At 48.6% G+C, this 20,448-nt stretch overlaps 2 protein-coding genes across 2 annotated transcripts; both read left to right on the forward strand.

Moving 5' to 3' along the window:
- The first annotated feature begins 33 nt into the window (after nucleotides 1-33).
- On the forward strand, nucleotides 34-16,252 carry TEN1 (TEN1 subunit of CST complex). Its single transcript, XM_082861092.1, has 4 exons — nucleotides 34-291; nucleotides 5,911-6,007; nucleotides 9,660-9,817; nucleotides 15,890-16,252. The coding sequence occupies exons 2-4, from the start codon at nucleotides 5,916-5,918 to the stop codon at nucleotides 16,009-16,011; spliced, it is 372 nt and encodes a 123-aa protein (XP_082717218.1). The 5' UTR covers nucleotides 34-291; nucleotides 5,911-5,915; the 3' UTR covers nucleotides 16,012-16,252.
- A 659-nt stretch (nucleotides 16,253-16,911) lies between these two features.
- On the forward strand, nucleotides 16,912-20,224 carry CDK3 (cyclin dependent kinase 3). The gene is made up of 7 exons (XM_082860267.1): nucleotides 16,912-17,034; nucleotides 17,378-17,455; nucleotides 17,535-17,655; nucleotides 17,745-17,915; nucleotides 17,998-18,099; nucleotides 18,368-18,571; nucleotides 19,709-20,224. The coding sequence occupies exons 1-7, from the start codon at nucleotides 16,919-16,921 to the stop codon at nucleotides 19,805-19,807; spliced, it is 891 nt and encodes a 296-aa protein (XP_082716393.1). The 5' UTR covers nucleotides 16,912-16,918; the 3' UTR covers nucleotides 19,808-20,224.
- The last annotated feature ends 224 nt before the right edge of the window (nucleotides 20,225-20,448 follow it).

Below are 20,448 nucleotides of genomic sequence, written 5' to 3' on the forward strand. Positions count from 1 at the left end.
TCGCCTCGGCCCGCCCCGGCCCTCCCTCTCTCCTTCACCGCGGCCCCTCCGCGCGTGACAGAGCGCGGCCGAGGCGGAGGCGGAGGCGGAGGCGGAGGCGGCGCCGGGGCGGGCGGGCCCCCTGTTTTCGGCCAGGGGAGCCTTTGAGCGGCGCCCAGCTAGGAGACCCTGGAAGAAGATCGAGAAATTGCCCCGGGGGGAAAGCGAAGCGTTCTCCGCAACCCGCCCCTCCCTCGTCACGTGGCCACGCTGGGCGGAAAGAGGGAACCCAAGGCCAGGAGGCCCAGAAAGGTTCGCGAGTGGTTGGGAAGGGGCGGGACTACGAGGCTGAGGAGGACTGCGCCTGAGCCTCGGGACGCGGCCGCCCCGCCGCTTCCGGGTGCGCGCGCCAAGGCATCCCCGGGAATGAGATGCGGGAGGAAACTCAGGGCTTGGGGCGGGGAACCCTCGTGCTTGTCGGAGTTATCGGGGAGGTCGTAGCGTTTCCCAAAACCTTCCAAGATTGGAGAAAAAATGGACGGGAACAAGGGTCGCACCGGGGAGAGGCTCCAACTATCGTTTGTTAAGATAACGGCATCTTCGCTGCCAGAGGCGTGGGCCGCGGGGAGCTGAGTGTGGAATTGGGGGCGCTCCCCCGTTTATGGGGTGAGTTTGGACTTAAGAGTGGCAGTGTGCTTAGAGGTCTTTGAAAGGAGACTTTTTTGTTTTCACAATTATCGTCATCAAAGTAATAAAAGCACACGTTGAAAAAAGCTGGTATAAGAGGGTTTGTAATGAAAAGCAGAAGTTCCCCATCCTCAGAGGCAGCCACTTTGACCATAATAAATTGTTTCTAGTTTTGTTTCCTAAAGAACATCGAAGTAAAATTCTTCCAAGCTGTTTCTTGATTTGCTCATTTTTGTTACCTTTTGACCTCATGCCATGGTAACGAAGATGTGGCACGCTACCCATCTCCTTTATCTCTCATTTACCTTTGTAACTTTAAACAACATACTAATCCCGTTTTAAAACTATACACTTTTAATAGTGTTAATAGTTTTAAAAAAACTTGTTTGTAAAACGGACGCATCAATTTTTTTTTTGCGTGGGCCTCTCACTGTTATGGCCTCTCCCGTTGCGGAGAACAGGCTCCGGACGCGTAGGCTCAGCGGCCATGGCTCACGGGCCCAGCCGCTCCGCGGCATGTGGGATCTTTCCGGACCGGGGCACGAACCCGCGTCCCCCGCATCGGCAGGCGGACTCTCAACCACTGCGCCACCCCTTCCCTTTTTGAATCCCAAGGAGCCTTCCTGCGCATGTGCAGACAGGGAAGTTTTCCTTGACCTCAGGAGTAGTCATCTTATTTCTTTACTTCAGCAGAGCTCAGCTTCTGCCACTAGCTTTCTTCTTGGAGTGTCTGGGTGAGAACAAAGATTCAGTTTTACTCCACTTGACAAACCCCAGCTGTCCGGCGCAGGGGCCCATCTATCTCCTACCTCAACAGATCCAATCAGTATTCACATTTCTCTGATTGCTTTGTAAAAAATTGTCTGCAGTTGGTTCGTTCAAATCAGGGTCCAAACAAGGTCTACACATTGCAGTTGGTTGATAAGAATCTTAAGCTTCTTTTAATGTATAGGTTTCCACTAGACATTGATTTTTTTCTCCGATTTATTTATCGAAAAAACTAGGTTGTTTTTCGTGTGACTTGCCCACAATTTCCCTCTCTGTGATATCTTTAACACGTTCCTCTATTTCTGTATTTTCTATAAGCTGTTGGTTAGATCTAGAGGCTTTATAAGATTCAGGCTTGAGGCTTTAGGAAAAAATACTCCTGTGGCATGTTTTCTATTTTAAAATATCACTCTGGGGACTTCCCTGGTGGCACAGTGGTTAAGAATCCACCTGCTAATGCAGGGGACACGGTTTGATCCCTGGTCCAGGAAGATCCCACATGCTTCGGAGCAACAAAGCCCGTGCGCCACAACTACTGAGCCCGAGCGCCTAGAGCCCATACTCTACACAAGAGAAGCCACCGTAATGAGAAGCCCACACACTGCAACAAAGAGTAGCCCCCGCTCGCCACAACTGGAGACAGCCTGTGTGCAGCAACAAAGACCCAACGCAGCCAAAACTAAATAAATAAAAAATAAATTTATTTTAAAAATACAATAAAGTATCACCCTGGTTGTTATGAAGAGAATGGACTGTAGAAGGAAAAGAGTGGAAACAGACCAGTTATAAAGATGGTGAAGGCCTGGATGGAGTGGTGACCATGGAGATGGAGGAAAGTAGATTGAATCTATCTATTCAATATGTATCTATTCAATATGTATCTATTCAATATGTATTTTGAGGTAGAACTGACAGAAATTTGTGATGGATTGGATGCAACCATGAGAGAAAGGGACACATCAAGAATGACTCCTGGAAAAAAAAAACAAAAACAAAGAATGACTCCTGGGCTTGAGCAGATCAGGGATGGAGAAGGGTGGCTTGGAGGTGGTATTAAAGCCATGGGACTTGGTTCTGGTTAAAACATCGTCCTCCTGTGTCTACTTCCTCTCCCTCCCAAGGACCCACCTGAATGGACGAAGAGAACAGGAGAACAGCAGTTATCAAATTAAGGAAACTTAACGTTGATACAATACTATTACCTAATCTACAGACCTTTCTGTGGATTTACAATTGTCCAATAAAGTCCTTTATCACAAGTTTTTCTCCCAGCCAAGGTCCAATCCAGGATCGTGAATTATATTTAGTTGTATTAATTTGCTGGAACTACCATAACAAAGTACCACAGACCAGGTGGCTTAAACAACAGAAATTTGTTGTCTCACAGTTCTGGAGGCCAGAAGTCCACAATCAAGGCATCGGCAGAGTTGCTTCCTTCTGAGGCTGTGAGTGAGATGTGCTCTGTGCCTCTCTCTTAGCTTCTGATAGTTTGCTGGCAATCTTTGGCCTTCCTTGGCTTGTATACATATCACCCCAATCTCTGCCTTCACCTTCACCTGGCCTCCTCCCTTTGTGCATGTCTGTCTCTGTCCAAACTTTCCCCTTTTTATAAGGGCACTAGTTATATTGGATTAGGCCCTCCGTAATGACCTCATTTTAACTTGGTTACCTCTGTAAGACCCTCTTTCTAAATAAGGTCACATTCTGAGGTCCTTGGGGGTTAGGACTTCAACATCTCTTTTTGCGGGGACACAGTTCCACCCATAACAGTTGTCCTATCACTTTCGCCTCCTTTAACTGGAGCAATTTCTTTATCTTCTGTGATTTTGACACTTTTGGAGCATATAAACCAGTTGCTGTGTAGAATGTCTCTCAATTCAGATTTGTGTGATGTTTCTTGGTGATTAGATTCAGATTATACTTTTTTTTTTTACAGGAATATCACAGAAACAATGTGTCCTTCTTAGTGCATCACATGCAGAAGGCACATGAAGGCTGTATTTGCTAATTTTCTTCACTGTGAAGTGGACCATTTTTTCCTTTGTAATTAATAAGTACTCGGTGGGGGAGATACTGTTGAGACCATGTAAATATGCCGGTTCTTCATCAAACTTTTACCCAGTACTTTTTGCATCCAGTGGTGATTCTTCCCTGAATTCATTTTTACTCTGGTGATTGCAAAACTTTTACAGGCATAGTAAAATAATCATTTTATTTGGTTACTGTAAAATTCATTTAGTTGAGATTACACTTAAAATTGGAAATAATCCCCAGGTGATAGAATCTTTTGAGGCCATAGGTCAAATCATGTGGCATCACTCGAGTTTTAATGTTGGAGATTCATTGTATAATATAGACTAACAAAGACTTGTAACTTTAAACACATTGATGAATGGCTTCTGGGTTGGTGAACACAGGGAGGGGCTGGGAAAGTGGCAAAGCTCAGAGAGGGCATGGAAGCTCCACACCCCTCCCCACCTACCGTGTTCTATGCACCTCTTCTCTCTGGCTGTTCCTGAATTATATCCTTTTATGATAAACCAGTAACCTATTCTAATTCTGGGGTGGTAAACATATACCATCAAGTTTCTTGTCCCCAAGAAACAAACCCAAAGCCGATAAAAGCTATGATGAACTTAGTTATAAGTGTTACTTCTCTGACCTTCAATCCCACTACAGCAGTCTTGACAGTTTCTTCAGGAAAGATGAAAGCAGCAGTCAGGTTGGTTCACCATCCTTCCTGTACAGTATTTTCAAACTTCCCAGTTGTTAAAAAGAAGCCTATTTCTCTTCTTCATACCAGGGATTTTTTTCTCCTAGAATATTTTGCCTTGGGGAATGAAAAGGGCAAGGCTTGAAGTACAGGTTGTACCATTACTCAGACTGCTAGAGAGAGTATTTGAAATCCAGTTGACCCACAAGAGAAGCCTGTCCTCATATGTCTTCTCAGAAACTTTCTTGAATGTGTGATAATGTATGAATAATGATTGATGGAGCCAGCTGTGCTTATTTAACAGAAGTGTCTTAACAAACACATAGCAGCTTTTGTTTGAAGAAGAAATTGAGGTTAAAATTTACAAAAGAGTATCTCCCCCAACCCTAACCCCACAAAGAGTCAAATGCTACTGCATGGTAATTAAAAAAAAATAAATTTAATGATATAGTTACTTATAGCTTAGCTTATACGTGGTGAGAGTAGAAAAATTACTTTAAAAACGATTCTAGGACTTCCCTGCTGGCGCAGTGGTTAAGAATCTGCCTGCCAATGCAGGGGACATGGGTTCGAGCCCTGGTCCAGGAAGATCCCACATGTCGCGGAGCAACTAAGCCCGTGGGCCACAACAACTAAGCCTGCGCTTTAAGAGCCCGAGAGCCACAACTACTGAGCCTGTGTGCCGCAAATACTGAAGCCTGTGCGCCTAGAGCCCGTGCTCTGTAACAAGAGAAGCCACCGCAATGAGAAGCCCACGCACCGCAACGAAGAGTAGCCCCCGCTCGCCGCAACTAGAGAAAGCCCGCGTGCAGCAACGAAGACCCAACGCAGCCAAAAATAAGATAAACAAATAAAATTTATTTTAAAAAAAAGAAAATGTTATATGGGATTCTGGAGGGGACTCTGGAACAGGAAAGGGACATTAGGGAAAAACCAGTGAAATCCAAATAAAGTATGGAGTTAATAGTACCATATTGATACGGGCTGATTAATTGTGACAAATGTGTCATACTAATGTAAGATGTTAATTATAGGGAAAACTGGGTGTGATGTTTATAGTAATTCTCTGTACCATCTTTACAGGTTTATTTAAAAAAATAAATGAAAACCATTCTCCAATAAAAAGTTTATTTAAAAAACGTGAAGACTCCCTTTATATACAACTATGAAAGTGTCAAAATATATTAAGTGAAAGAAAATCAAGAACAGTATGTATACTATAGTACAGAAGGGAAATAAATATATATGCATATCTGTCCTTATTTGCATAATGAAAAGCTAAATACAAATTGATGGAAATGGTCCCCTCAGGGCAGGGCTTGGCAAACAGCAGCAAAGGCCAAGACAACTCACGACATGTTTCTGTCAATAAAGTTGGAAGGAAATAAGGTACACGCATTCGTTATTTATCGTCTTTGCGAGTTTTCATACTGTAATGGCAGAGTTTGGTAGTTGTGACAGAGGTCATATGTCACTGTCTGCCTTTTTACCGATCCCAGGTTTAGGGGCTTGGGGAGGGAACGGGCTGCATGGGAGTTAGAGTGGGAATCGTACACTTTCCACAGAGATCTTTTGTGTATTGGTTTTTTTTTTTAAATATGTGAACGCATAAACCTATCAAAAAATCTTTTTAAATTTTAAAACATCATCCCCTGGAACTACCTTTTCAGTTGTTGCTGGTCTCGTGTCTGTTAATCTCCATCTTGTGGTTGGCTTGGTTTGTCAGGAATCTTCAAAAATCCATCTCAACTATTTGGTTACAGGAGCAATGATGCTGCCCAAACCTGGGATCTATTACTTCCCCTGGGAGGTCAGTGCCGGCCAAGTTCCTGATGGGGACACACTGAGAACGTTTGGCAGGTGAGAATGTTTTTTTCACATGGTGGGGGGGATGTTTAAAAAAAATTAAAAGTCTTTTTAAAAAATTATAATATTTTAAAAATTATTTTTAAAGTATATATATATTTTTTTATAAATTTATTTTATTTATTTATTTTTGGCTGCGTTGGGTCCTCGCCGCTTTACGCCGGCTCCCCCCAGCCGCGTCGAGCCAGGGCCACTCCTTGCTGCGGTGCGCTGGCCCCTCACTGCGGTGGCCTCTCCCGTTCGGAGCATGGGCTCCAGGCACACGGGCCCCAGTAGTTGTGGCGCGCAGGCTCAGCAGCTGTGGTGCGCGGCTGCCCAGGATCAGCCACCGTGGTGCACGGGCCCAGCCACTCTGCAGCATGTGGGATCCTCCCGGACCAGGGTTGGAACCCGTGTCCCCTGCACCGGCAGGAAGACTCCCAACCACTGCATCACCAGGGAAGTCCCCTAAAGTACATATTTTTAATTACTAAAAAATCACTTATTTTTACATTTTAAATTATTTATTATTATATATTTAAAAAATTATTTTAAAAATTAAAAGTCATACTTTTATCTAATTATTTTTGTTTTTTAAAATAAATTTATTTATTTATTTTTATTTATTGTGTCTTCGTTACTGCGTGCGGGCTTACTCTAGTTCCGGAGAGCGGGGGCTACTCTTAGTTGCAGTGTGCGGGCTTCTCATTGCGGTGGCTTCTCTTGTTGCGGAGCACGGGCTCTAGGCGCGCGGGCTTCAGTAGTTGTGGCTCGTGGGCTCTAGAGTACAGGCTCAGTAGTTGGTGGCGCAGGGGCTTAGTTGCTCCGCGGGATGTGAGAGCTTCCCGGACTGGGGATCGAACCCATGTCCCTTGCATTGGCATGCGGATTCTTAACCATTGCACCACCAGGGAAGTCCCTAATAATTTTTAAATGCTAAAAAATTAATACATATTCATTGTAAAAAATGTAGACAATCCGTAAGGGTGTAAAGAAAGCAAGTAAAGGGATTCCCTGGTGGCGCAGTGGTTGAGAGTCCGCCTGCCGATGCAAGGGACACGGGTTCGTGCCCCGGTCTGGGAAGATCCCACATGCCGCGGAGCGGCTGGGCCTGTGAGCCATGGCCGCTAAGCCTGCCCATCTGGAGCCTGTGCTCCGCAACGGGAGAGGCCACAGCAGTGGGAAGACCGCGTACAGCAAAAAAAAAAAAAAAAAAAGAAAAAAGAAAGCAAGTAAAAATCACCTGTAATTCCACTGTGTGGACAACCACCCACCACTAACCTTTTGGTGATTACTTGCTTTTTCATGTGTGTTTGTGTGTATATGTGGGTGGGTGTGTATATACACAATATGTGTATATACATATATACTGTGTTAGTCACATATTGCTGTGTAACAAATCACCCCAAAATTAAGTGGCTTAAAATAACAATAAATGCTTATTTTTTCATACTTACTGAGAATGTGGGAGTGGCTTAGCTGGGTGGTTCTGTCTCAGACTGACTTTGAAGATTGCAGTCGAGATGTTAGCCAGGGCTGCCAGCATCTGAAGGCTGGCGTGGACCTGGAGGGTCTGATTCTATGATGACTCATTCACATGTTTGGCAATTTTGTGCTGCCTGTTGTCAAGAAGGCTCACTTCCTCAATACGGATTTTTCTATATGGCTGCTTGAGAGTCTTGATAACATGGCAGCTGGCTTTCCCCAGAAGGAGTGACTCAACAGAGAGGGCAAAGAGAAAGCTACAATGTCAATGACCTAACCTCAGAAATCACTCTAGGTCATCTCTGCAATGTTTTATTGGTTACACAGGTCAGCGCTAGTCAGGGTGGTAGGGACTACACAGGGATGCGGATGCCAGGAGATAAGAATCATTGGGGACCATCTTGGAGACATATATATATACATACATGTATAAATATTTTAAGCTAGATGAGATCCTATTATATTACTATATTGTACCATACTTAACTGTGTATGGTAGACCTAGTTCCATGCCAAATATGTAAATCTATATCATCACTTTAAATAGATCCATTTTATTTCATTGCATAGACATACCATAATTTATTTAACCACATCTATTTATTTAACCAAAAGCAATTGATTTTCAACAAAGACATCAATTTAATTGAGTGGGGAAAGTATAGTCATTTCAACAAATGGTGCTGGAACTACCGGATATTTTTATGGGGGTAAAAAACCACCTTGATCCCTACCCCACAGCATACCAAAAAAAAAAAAAATCATTCTGACTGGATCATAAATGAACAAGCTAAAACTATAAAATCTTTAGAAGAAAACAGGAGAAAACCTTCACGTACACCTTGAGATAGGCAAAGATTTCTTAGACTCAGAAAACAAAAACCATAGGGACTTCCCTGGTGGTTCAGTGGGTAAGACTCAGAGCTCCCAATGCAGGGGGCCCAGGTCCCACCCCTGGTCAGGGAACTAGATCCTGCAGGCCGCAACTAAGACCTGGCGCAGCCAAATAAATAAATAAATATTCAAAACAAACCAAAACAAAAACCATAAAAGAAAAATAATGAATAAATTGGACTTCAACAAAATTAAAAGCTTCTCATCAAAAGCTACCATTAAGAAGATTAAAAGGTAAGCCCCGAACTGGTAAAAAATAAGTGAACATGTGTGTGTATATTATCTATATTCAACAAATGATTTGTACCTAGAATAAACAAAGAACCCATATAACCCAATAAGAAGACAAAGAACTTAATTTTTAAATGGGTAAAAGATTTAAACAAGACACTGCCAAGGAAGATATACAGAGGGCAGATAAACACATGAAAATTTGTTCAGCATCATGTGTCATTAGGGAAATGCAAGTTAAAACCACAATGGTACGGTATTTCATGCCCACTAGAGTGGCTAAAATTAAAAAGACTGACCGTATCCTGTGCTGACAAGGATTTGGAATGACTAGAACCCTCATATGTTGCTGAGGGGAAAGGAAAGTGGCACAACCACTTTGGAAAACAATTTGCCAGTTTCCTTTAAACAGACAGATTGACCACATGACCCAGAAATCCCACTTGGGTATTTCCCCACGAGAAATGAAAACATATGTCAGCACAAGTCCGTAAGCAAACCAGATCAGCTGGTGAGGATAATAATAATTTATTGATCCATTCAACTGAGTGCTACCAAGCAATAAAAAGGAACAAACTACCGATTTACCCAACAGCATAAATGGGTCTCCAAACCATTATGCTGAGTGAAAGAGGCTAGACACAGAAGAATTCATGCTGTCAGGATTCCATTTACATGAGGTGCTTGAGTAGGAAAACTCACCTGTGGAGACCAAGAGCAGATCAGTGGTTGCCTTGGGTGGGAGGTGGGGAGACTGAGTTCAGAGGGGCACAAGGGGACTTTTGGGGGTGTTGGAAATGTACCAAAGCTTGATGGGGGTGCTGGTTACACAGTGTATACTTCTGTCAACAGTCAATGAACAGGTCCCTTTTAATGCATGTAATTTATACCTCAGTTATGTAGACCTAATTAACCTTTTCTGTTGCTGCCACTTTAATTTCTCTGATCCGAGTGAGGCTGAACATTTTCCCATGGATGTATTGGCCTCCCAGAACCTTTAGAACTTTGGGTTGGTTCTGTCTATGGATGGAAATGATCACACTTACCTGACCTCCAGGTTGTACAGCTACGACATGACAAAGTCCCGAGTGACCCTGATGGCTCAGCACAGATCTGACCAGCACCCAATCCTCGTCTGTACCAAGTTGGTGGAACCGTTCCAAGCCCAGGTGGGCTCCCTCTACATGGTCCTTGGGGAGCTGGAGCACCAGAAGGGTAAGCCTTGGCTTCACACACCCTTTTTCACTCTGGGTCCTGAGTGGGGCAGTCTTTTGGGTGCCTGGGCTTGGCTTCTGACCCAGCAGGGGTCCCTCATTGGGGTTAACATTCCTTCCAAATCAGCCCACGAGTTATAGGGACTCATAGGAAAGAGACGTGATTGGGCTTGAGGTGGACCTGTCGTAGGGAAGCGAGAAAGGGGGGAGAGAAATCATTAATTTCTGAATGCCTACAACATGCCAGGCCTGGTACTAGGAGGTTTGCTTAAATCTTTTCGAATCTGCTCACCAGCCCTTAATGAGTCATCTTATGGCTATTCCATAGATGAGAAAACTAAGGCTCAGAGAGGATGGGGCTGGAGTAACAGGCCAGGAAGTCAGGGTGAGAGAAATAAAACACAAGGGAAGGAACAGAAGCAACCTGGGAGAATCTCTATGGCATCAAGGGTTGAAGCTTGCCCTTTAAAACCTAGGTACCTGTATTCTTTGCTTCCCTCTTTGGCTGTCCCTGTGCCATTTTCCTTCACATGCTTTATGTAACTATAACATGTTGTATCTGGTTATTTTAATTTAACATTATATCATAAGCATTCCCCCATGTCTTGAAAATTTTTTCTAGATATAGTATTTAATGGCTATATAATATTTTACAGATTAGATGTGTGCACTAATTCACACAAGCATTAGACATTTGTATTGTTTCCATTTTTTGCTCTTATAAGTACACTGTACATTAATTGGTTAAAGAAACTATGAGATATTCAGCCAGGAGAATATTATACAGCCATCAAAAACGGTGTTGTAAATTTATATCAGTTGACGTGAAAAGATGTTCGTAGTATTTTACTGAGAAAAAGCAGTTTACAAAATAGTATGTATCATATGATCTCATTTTTGTTAAACAGACATTTTTTTTTTTGCGGTACGCGGGCCTCTCACTGCTGTGGCCTCTCCCGTTGCGGAGCACAGGCTCCGGACGCGCAGGCTCAGCGGCCATGGCTCACGGGCCCAGCCGCTCCGCTGCATGTGGGATCTTCCCGGACTGGGACACGAACCCGTGTCCCCTGCATCGGCAGGCAGACTCTCAACCGCTGCGCCACCAGGGAAGCCCTAGGCATTTTTTATACACATAAAAGTTTGAAATATTATTTACCAAAACGTTAATAGTAATTATTTCTGGGTGGTGGGGCTGTGGGATTCCTCATACTTTTATTATTTGACAATGAAAATGTATTGCTTTATAGCCAGAGGGAAAAAACAGTTTAAACAATCTATCTAGATATATATTAAAAATGCTGTAGTTAATAGCCTTTAACTATTCCCAAACTTTGTCCATTTTCTGATGATTTCTTTAGGGTAGTTTCCTGAAAGTGGAATTGCTACATTAAAAGATATGAACATTTATGTTTCTTGATTTACACTCGCAACTTACCTTCTAAAAGTTGCAGTGGTTTTTAACTCTGGATGAAATGCACTAGAAAAAAAGTAAACGGGGCTTACTTTAATTACATTTGATTTAATAAAAGTTAATCTTTATTCAGGCTTAAGCCTTTGAGCTCAGAGTCCCTGGCTTCATCATTGATTTGAGAGAAGTATCAGGAGGAGGGGTGGAAATGGGTACAAAGGGCCTTGAATAAATCATTTCCACTTTGACTGCAGCCCACTTCACCTGAGACTCCCTCCTGCACTCCTGGCCCCTACAGGGAGTCCTGGGAGCTCTCAGGAGCCAACTGCCCAGTATCTGTAACTCAAAGGTCTGATTGCAGATACAGAGAGGGGTTGATACTAAGGTGGGACATCAGGCCAGGACCAGGGTGGGACCTGGAGAAGACATTTAGAATTATTTGTGGGAAGAAAAATGGAAAAAACTTTACAAATTCAACCCATATCACTTTTTCAATTTAATGGTTTCAAATCAAACAAGCACAAAAGTAGAATGAGCCCCCATGTACCTGTCACCCAAATTCAGCAGTGATCCACATTCCACTGTTGTGTCATCATCGCCCGCATTTACTTACTTATTTTGCTGGTGTATTTTAGAGCAAATCTGACATCATTTCATTTACCCATAAATACCTCAATGTCTATCTCTAACATCACAATCACGCCCAACAAAATGAATAGCTGTTCCTTAATATACTCTAGTACATACCTTGTCTGTGTTCATTCCCCTCCTCGGCCCCAAAATGGCTTTTTACAAAAAGTTAGTTTAAAAGCAGGAGGCAAAGTCCGTGCATTGCCTTTGGGTTACATATCCCAAGTCTCTATAATGGTTCTGGTCTTCCTTTTTTCTTTTTGGTAATGCCATTTATTGGAGAACTTGGGTCTGGAATTAGCTAATTGCTTCCTCCTGGTTGCATTAAGCCTGCTCTTCCTTCCCTGGAGTTTATCCTACCTTTTTCTGAACAGATTGTATTTCAGGGAAACCAAATGGTTGGAGGAGGGAACGTTCTTTAGAGAAGAATCACAGTGAATAAACACAGGAGAAACAACTAAATTCTAAAGTCACCATGTTAAAAGCCCCGAGGAAATAATAAATCCAGGCAACGATCGTTATCACTGGCCGCTCAAATCATTAGGTGGAAGCTTGCCGGGAACACTGTAGCTCAGGTGATCAAACATTACAAAAATCGGACCGATCGATCGTGTACCTCTGGTGTGATGCACCAGGAGAGCACAGACAGTACTGCTCTGACGTGTTCTTGCCAAAGAACAAAAAACATGGAACCTCAGTAGTCAAGCCTCAGACCCAGCAGGATTCTTCCTAGGCTCTGGCAAGTTTACCACTCACCATTATTTTCATCACAATGTGTAGGGTTTTTTTTTCCTTAAGAAAAATGTTTCCCCTCAGTTTCTAATTTCTGAGACTACATGCTCGTCATTCGAGACTGACACAAGGAAAGAAAGACGACGGTGAGGAGGGAGGGCAGAGTGTGGGCTGAGCTTGGCAGCCGTCGCTGACCTCCAACCTGCAGTGGCCTGTCTGGCCCCCGGCCAGGTCTGAAGTCCTGTGGGGACACAAAGGTCAACCACACACGGACCCTGCCCCGTGGCAAGGTTGGCAGTTCTGAGGATGGACTAGAGGCCCCCTCAAGGCACCTTTCTGAAATGTTTGCACACGAAAGAGAAGAAATGCCAGCCATGTGCCAACACCAGCTGGCCAGGACACCCCGCAGGGCCGAGGGCTTCCAGTCCAGGGATTAAGATGTGAGGACACAGCCTCGGCCCCGCTCTGCTCCAGGGGCCCGCGTGGAATACCAGGCTGAAGGTTACTCGCCTACAGCAAGAAGCTGCCCCAGAGCTCTCACCATAAATCCCACCTGTTCTGGTTTCCGTTCACCTGACTGCTTCCTGCCCTCACAGGCCTTCCTTGTGTCCTCTCAAACCTTCAAGCCCCCTTCTCTGGGACTTGCCTGAAACCTGGCTTTCCCCCCCAGGCAGCAGTTCCCCTCCTGCCCTCCCATGTGGAGCCTCCCAGGCCCCATTACAGAACCCAGAGGTGGGGCGGAAATCCTGCCAGCTCCTCCTGCAGCACCAGTTCTGCCACCTCCGCCCCACTGCTGCCTGACTTACCCGGACCCTCTGCCGCCTGAAACTAGGTTCCACCCTCAGTATCCTTCTGCCTCGTCACCCATCGGGACCACCTTCTCTCCTCTCCAGCTTGACCTCACTATCATTTCAACCACTTTCCTGGCCGAAGTTCCAACCCCTCGTCTTCCATCATTCCTCCCTGATTAAACCCCAATCCCCACCCTCTCAGGTCCCACCCAACTGTTGATGGAGAAAGTTCACAAAGCTCCAGGGATTCCTAGCACAACGGTTTCAAGGCCTCTTATCTCTTCCGGGCCCTTCACGCTGCCTAGAATTCCTTCCACATGTCCTGGCTGGTCCCCCCTCCCCCTGACCCGCAACAGCTGTTTCAGGCATTCACGCAGGACCCCCTTCGTCATCACCTCCCCGTCCCTTCCAGCAAATTACCTCACCTCCTACATCCCAGGTAAAATTGAGGCCACAGCTGCAGCCTCTCCTAAAATTATATGCATCCACACCCATCAGTAGCCCCTTTCCTCCAGTCTGGGAGAGAGGAGGGTCCCTCCTGCCTGCGGTGCAGCCCCTGTGCTGTGATGCATGCCTGCCTTCCTGCAGGGGCTTTGCTTTCTCAGCTGAATCCTTAACCTGATACCACCGGTTCTTCCCTCCCAGCATATAAAGCGCTCAAGCCTCTTCTGTATTAAAATAATAGCAACAATAATGTCAAGGTCAGCTCTATCCCTACCTAGCTGTGACCCTCCTCCCTCCACAGTCAAACTTCCTAAAAGAAGATCTGTTCTCCACATCACCCCTCCTTATCTCAGACTCACACCTCAAGCCACTGCATTCTGAATTGAACCCACACCCTCGGCAGTGAAAGCGCAGAGTCCTAACCACTGGACCACCAGGGAATTCGCTCAGCCCTTCTCCTTTGCCGCAGGTTCTTTTCCTTTGCAAGAAGAGATTTCCCTAAATGACTATTTCTCTGGCTTCCTAAACTCCTTTCTCCTCCCCTGCAGCACTCTTCAAATGCTGTTCTTTTATTCCATTTACACAGACCTTTTGCCGATGGACTAACAGAATTGCCAAATTTGTTCCTGTGATAATCATACTTCTAAAGTTCACTTCCATTTTTAATAACTTTTCTTCATTCACGGGAAGAAACATGTTCCACTATCTGTATCTCGAAGAGAACGTTTCCCCAGGCTGAGGGGAGGAAAGAGCTGACAGGCATTATTATTGTAAGGAAAGTTCTGTGAAATTAAGTCCAATACTAAGAAAATCTTCATACAGGAAGTTTGGAAACATTTGACCTATGCTTCTATTTTGAGATTTTTAACTGCGAATTAGAGCACTCTGATTTTGTCCTTGCTTTCCCTGTGTCATCCTGAACACATGCAGCTGCTCTGTGAAAACTATTTAGGGCCACACGTGTCACAAGAAAAGGTCTAGGCCTTTCAGTGCCAAATGAAGTTTAGGCAAATATCCTGTTTGACTGATTAGTGTAGATGAGCCAGTTATTCCTGAAGAGGCCTGAGTGATGAGAATCAACAGTCTACATCCATCCACAGATCCACATACTGCCCCATGCCCTCCCCCCCACCCCACTCTAGGCCATGCAGCCCCTGCAGTCCAGCGCTGGGGCCGACAGAAGCTGACGACACACAGGCAACCTCATGTTTCAAACGAGTTCCTCTCTCTGTGTTGAAGCCTGGAATCTACACAGTCCAGCTCTCTGAATTCTGCCCCCGGGCTCTGTTAAATCAGTAAAGTGGCCTAGACTAGAGGAAAAGTTAGGCATAGACTTTAACCAGGGAGAGCCTCTATCTCAAAACGGCATCAAAAGAGGACGGCATACTGTTCTAGAACACTGAATGTATTCATTGACGTGCCCAGAGAGCAGAGAGAACATAGTGCAAAAAAACCCCACAACAACCTATAAGGGCGAACCCCAGATGTCCTTCCTATTTGGTGTCACCTGAACATTGACAAACCTTTCCGTCAGCTCACCACAGCATCTGCTAGAAGCGCCCGCAGCCCCTTGTCCAGGGTGGGATGACTTGCCCCTGTAAGGCCAGACTCTCCCCTTGGATTGATTGAATATGGGGTTCTCTTTGCTCCAATTTCCAATGCCAGTGAGCCCCACGAAGCCAAGGGGCCCTTCCCCTGGTACAAATGGAGAACTAGGGTGGTGACTGAGACTGCTCCTCAACTCTGGGCACTTGGGAGCTACAGAGAAGCTGGCAGGGGTTAAGAAGACAGAAGAGGGAAGTAGAGGCTACACCTCTCTGGGCCGGAGTGGAATTTTCAGGCTACCCCCTGAGTTTCAGCCACGTGCCTGTAGTGCATGGTGGGCCCACAGTTCTGAGGCCCGAGTAGACAAATGGTGATCATCCTGTAAACCATCCTTCTCACCTGTGCCCTGTCAGACTCTTCTGTCAAAACCCAGGCCCGGGAACAAGTCGACGGGAAACGGCTGGAATGCATCTGCAGGGTGTGTTGCTGACACTGCCTGTGCCTTGGTGTCTGTGTCTTTCAGATGGAGACTGCGTGGTGAAGGCCCGGGTGCTGACTTGTGTGGAAGGAATGAATCTCCCCTTGTTAGAACAAGCCATCCGGGAGCAGAGGCTGTACCAACGAGAGAGGGACAGCAGCCAGTAGAAAGCGAAACAGCAGCTCCTGGCAAACCGCCCCACCCCCTCCCCGCCGCCGCCCCCGCGCTGGAGCTGCCGCCGAGAAGATGCAGGAGCTTCCCGGAGAGAAGAGGGGAGGGGTTGTTCATTGGGATTGCCCCAGAAATGGAAGCCTAGAGATCAGAGGCCGGGCTCTGGGGCCCTGGGGGATGGGCCCCGTGTGGATCCTGGAGGGTTGCAGAAGGTCCTCGTGAATAAAGCCATGTGGTGTGACGTAGCAGTGCGTGCACGTGGTGCAGCGCCGGCAGGGGCCAGCAGGGGGAGCCTCGGAGCAGGCAGCCGGCCGGCAGTGAGGCTGCGGGAGCGCAGGGTTTGTGGTGAATTCTGGGCTGGGGGCCTGAGGGGAGGGCGCTGGGGACGCTCAGGACCTGGTGGGGGGCCCGGGACACAGTGGGTGCTGCTCCTGCCAAGGTTCTGACCTCTGTCCTGAGTTGACCCCGGCCCCCCCTGGGCGGCCCCTCCGGGCAGCCTTCTGCCCCCGGGGTCCAGGCCTGGCTGGGCAGGGGCGGGGGCTGGGGCAGAAGAAGTTTGGGCCCTCCTGTGCTCCGTAGCCCGGCTCAGGGCAGCTGCTTCCTGGGGCTTTCTGCCTGGCCTGGGCTGGGCGAGGGGCGTCCCTGCGCCACACCAGGTTCTCGGGCATGGGCTGCGGCTGGGGCTGGGGCTTTGGTGGGTGGTGGGAGCCGGGCCTGGGCCTGGGCGGCCTGGCAGGCAGAGCAGGGTGAGCCCTGGGGGCCCCAGGCCTCAGGAGCCGGGGCGGGGGGCGGGGCTGGGGGCCCTGGGCAGGCTGTGCCGTGGAGGTTGGAGGGGCAGCGGGGGTGCAGGGCATGGGGGCGAACGCCCCAGGCGCCTTCTGTTTCCAGAGCGGCTCTGCGGGCATGGATGTGTTCCAGAAGGTGGAGAAGATCGGAGAGGGCACCTATGGGGTGGTGTACAAGGCCAAGAACAAGGAGACCGGGCAGCTCGTGGCCCTCAAGAAGATCAGGCTGGATTTGTGAGTTCTGGGACAGCCTCTGAGACCCCCTGGTCCAGGGGTGACCCACAGCCCACCCATCCGTCCCTCATCATAGGGTTTTGTGTTCCACTCCTTTTCCGAGTGCTCCCCAGTTACACGGGGGCCACAGAGGTGCAGCCCTCATGCGTCCTCACCCCGACCAGGCTTTGCCCCTGGCCGGTGGGGGTGATGGGTGTGTGCCGAGGAGCACAGAGCCCCATCGCTGGGGAGGGGGGTGGGCATCCTTAGGGAATAAGGAACACAGGTGACACCCCCCGCCCGCCCCCCAGCAGAAGGGCCTGCTCAGCTGCTACCTCCACTGCTGTACCACTCTCTTCTCCAGGGAGACCGAGGGGGTCCCAAGCACTGCCATCAGGGAGATCTCCCTGCTCAAAGAGCTTAAGCATCCCAACATCGTCAGGTGAGTCCTGAAGGAGCGGGGAAGTGGGCCTCTCCCAGCCCGGCTGGGAGCCGCATGCTGACTGGTGTCACCCGGCCAGGCTGCTGGATGTGGTGCACAGCGAGAAGAAGCTTTACCTGGTGTTTGAGTTCCTCAGCCAGGACCTGAAGAAGTACATGGACTCCACCCCAGCCTCCAAGCTCCCCCTGCATGTAGTCAAGGTACCGGGGGCGGGACGGGGGCAACCGGCGGCCTGCTCAGCCGGCCCCGCCTCCGCTCAGCCAGCTCCTTCTCATGCTCGCTGTTCCAGAGCTACCTCTTCCAGCTGCTGCAGGGGGTGAACTTCTGCCACTCGCATCGGGTCATCCACCGAGACCTGAAGCCCCAGAATCTGCTCATCAATGAGTTGGGAGCCATCAAGCTGGCTGACTTTGGACTGGCTCGGGCCTTCGGGGTGCCCCTGCGCTCCTACACCCATGAGGTACCGCAGGACAGAGGGGAGAGAAGGGATGTCACCCGTGCACCCAGCTACCCTGAATGACGCTGTTTTCTTGTCCCCACAGGTGGTGACACTCTGGTATCGTGCCCCCGAGATCCTCTTGGGAAGCAGGTTCTACTCGACAGCTGTGGACGTCTGGAGCATTGGTTGCATCTTTGCAGAGATGGTAGAGAGAGGGCCAGACATGGCCCCAGGGAGGCCACAGGCAGGGTCCTCTGGGGTGGGGGGTAGAAGGGGCTCTGATTCTCCTATTAGAAGTGGATTAAGGGGTGTTTGGGACTGGCTAAGGTCTTTTTCCAGAAAAGGCCAGGATTTTTAGCACAGCCCTGGGAAAGATATCTTGGAGGTGCCTCCCTGGTCTGGCCTCTTTTCTGGTATTGGATTCTGCATGACAAGGGAGTAGACCCCACACCTTCTCCCCTTCCCCGTTCCAGGTGACCCGCAAAGCCCTGTTTCCTGGCGACTCTGAGATTGACCAACTCTTTCGTATCTTTCGGACCCTGGGGACACCCAATGAAGCCATGTGGCCAGGAGTCACCCAGCTGCCTGACTATAAGGGCAGTTTCCCCAAGTGGACCAGGAAGGGGCTGGAGGAGATCGTGCCCCACCTGGAGCCAGAGGGCAAGGACCTGCTCATGGTAGGTACAGGTGGGCGGCAGGGAGGCTGAGAAAGACCTCCTCACGCCAGCTGCTGCTCTTGCTAGAAGTGTCCCCTTTGTCATCCAGCCTCTTGTGCAGCCCTGGTTCCTTCTGAGTCCCAGCTCGTCTCTTTGCTGACCCCTATACAGAGTTCGCTTGTCCCCATGTGTATTCATTGTTCCACCTGGAAGCCTCTCCCATGATAGGTCCAATGTTCATCATCCCTTTTAAAACTTCTCTCCTCTAGTTAGCTTTGTTTTTATGCTGTGCTATGTGCCCTTTTTCTTAGTTGCCTTGTGTTTCGGTAATTTTTTCTCGTGGACATTATTACCCCATCTAAGCTGTAAGCTTTCCCAGAAGGGACCACACCGCCCACTGCCTCGGTGCTCCCGCAGTGCGTTCCACAGTGGTTACTCTTCACACGAGGCTGTTCAGAGCAGGCTGCTCGCTGCTCGCCGCGGCCCCTGCCCCAGTCCTCACTCACCCCTCTGCTTGTACCCTCTTGACCCCTTGGGCTGGCCCAGGCCAGGCTGCCCAGAGGGCCTCAGGCAGAGCTAGCCATTCTTGCCCACAAAGACTCAGAGCACGTTTCTCTCTTTAGTCTGGTGTTGGGTCAGAGGAAGGCAGGGCAGGAAGTTCATCTTCAGGCTCTGTGTCCAGCTTTCCAGAGGGCTGTGTGCGTCTCCCAACCCAGGGCCAGGAGGATGGAGTGGACTCCCCATGGAGCCTCCTAGCCCTCCATCCTGGCTACTCTAGGGCAGGGGGTTCCTTCCACAGCCTGGCCAGGTTTAGGGATTTTTGTGTTTCTGCCCCACCCTCAACATGCTCCCTGGACAGGTTTGGTTCCCTCATCCTGATACCTAGAGAAAAGTCTGTCTCAACTAGAACTAGGCTGGAGCCTGGAAGGCTCCCTAAGGAAGGGGGGAGCCTGACTCGGCCTCAGTAACGTGAAGGAGACAGGGGGTGACTTAGGGCTGGACTAGAATGAAGTCTTTGTCACCAGATTCCGGGAGCGTCCAGAACTGGTTCTCAAGCTGGGAGGTACTGGCTTTGTGCCGTCTGGGTGTGGCGGCAGCTCTGCTTTGGGGCTTGGGGCCCTGGCCACCCCCGGGCCCAGTCTGTCTCTTCCTCCGCAGCAACTCCTGCAGTATGACCCCAGCCGGCGCATGTCAGCCAAGGCCGCCCTTGTGCATCCGTACTTCTCGTCCACCGAGGCCTCCCTGGCCCCGCGCTAGTGTGTGCTGGAGGGTTTCTGCCGCTGAGAAGGTGTGAGGCCTCAAAGCCTCTCTCCAGCTGCTGCCCCCCTGCCTCCCTACTCACTTCCCAAGAAGGAGGACACATCTGGGGAGAGAGCAATTTGGCGTCAGCCGTCAGAGGGCTGAGTTTGGGTTTGTCCTGCCAGCAGGTTAGCGAGTTCGTGGGTTGTTTGTTGGGTTTGCCGGTGCCGTTTCAAGATGGGGGCACAGAAGCGCCATGCCCGAGGGGGTCCGTCAGAGGCTGGGTCCCCTGGCACCAGAATGGCAGGTGCTAAGGAGAGTAGGAAACCTGCCCGGGCCTCCAGCAAGCCCTCCTAGTGCCCTTCCGCTGCCCGGCCCTCAGTTGCAGAGCCAGACCCCGGGGGAAAGAGTTTCTCCCGGCTGGTCTTCTGGATTTAAAATGTTTTGGGGAAGAGTTGAGTTCCAGTTAAGGGTCCCAAGTTAAACAGAAAGCGGGGTGAGGGAGAGAGGACATTTTCCTGATCCTGGGGTAGGCTGGGTGTTCTAACTAGTTGTCTCGTCACCTGGGATATGCTTAATGTTTGTTTGCTTCTGGCTTTAAGAACAGAAAATAAAACATGCATTCCTGAGTTTTCCAGTGTTTCTCCGCTCAGGGGGGA

This window comes from Leucopleurus acutus, assembly GCF_964270905.1.
Source record: "Leucopleurus acutus genome assembly, chromosome: 19".
Classification (NCBI taxonomy): Eukaryota; Metazoa; Chordata; class Mammalia; order Artiodactyla; family Delphinidae; genus Leucopleurus; species Leucopleurus acutus.

Excerpts from the sequence above, each read along its gene's own strand:
- CDK3 (XM_082860267.1), top strand. The coding sequence starts at position 16,919 with ATGGATGTGTTCCAGAAGGTGGAGAAGATCGGAGAGGGCACCTATGGG. Across the intron at positions 17,656-17,744 it reads TCCCCCTGCATGTAGTCAAG|AGCTACCTCTTCCAGCTGCT; the intron begins GTACCGGGGGCG and ends TCGCTGTTCCAG. Across the intron at positions 17,916-17,997 it reads TGCGCTCCTACACCCATGAG|GTGGTGACACTCTGGTATCG; the intron begins GTACCGCAGGAC and ends TTGTCCCCACAG.
- TEN1 (XM_082861092.1), top strand. The coding sequence starts at position 5,916 with ATGATGCTGCCCAAACCTGGGATCTATTACTTCCCCTGGGAGGTCAGT. Across the intron at positions 6,008-9,659 it reads ACACTGAGAACGTTTGGCAG|GTTGTACAGCTACGACATGA; the intron begins GTGAGAATGTTT and ends CCTGACCTCCAG. Across the intron at positions 9,818-15,889 it reads GGAGCTGGAGCACCAGAAGG|ATGGAGACTGCGTGGTGAAG; the intron begins GTAAGCCTTGGC and ends TGTGTCTTTCAG.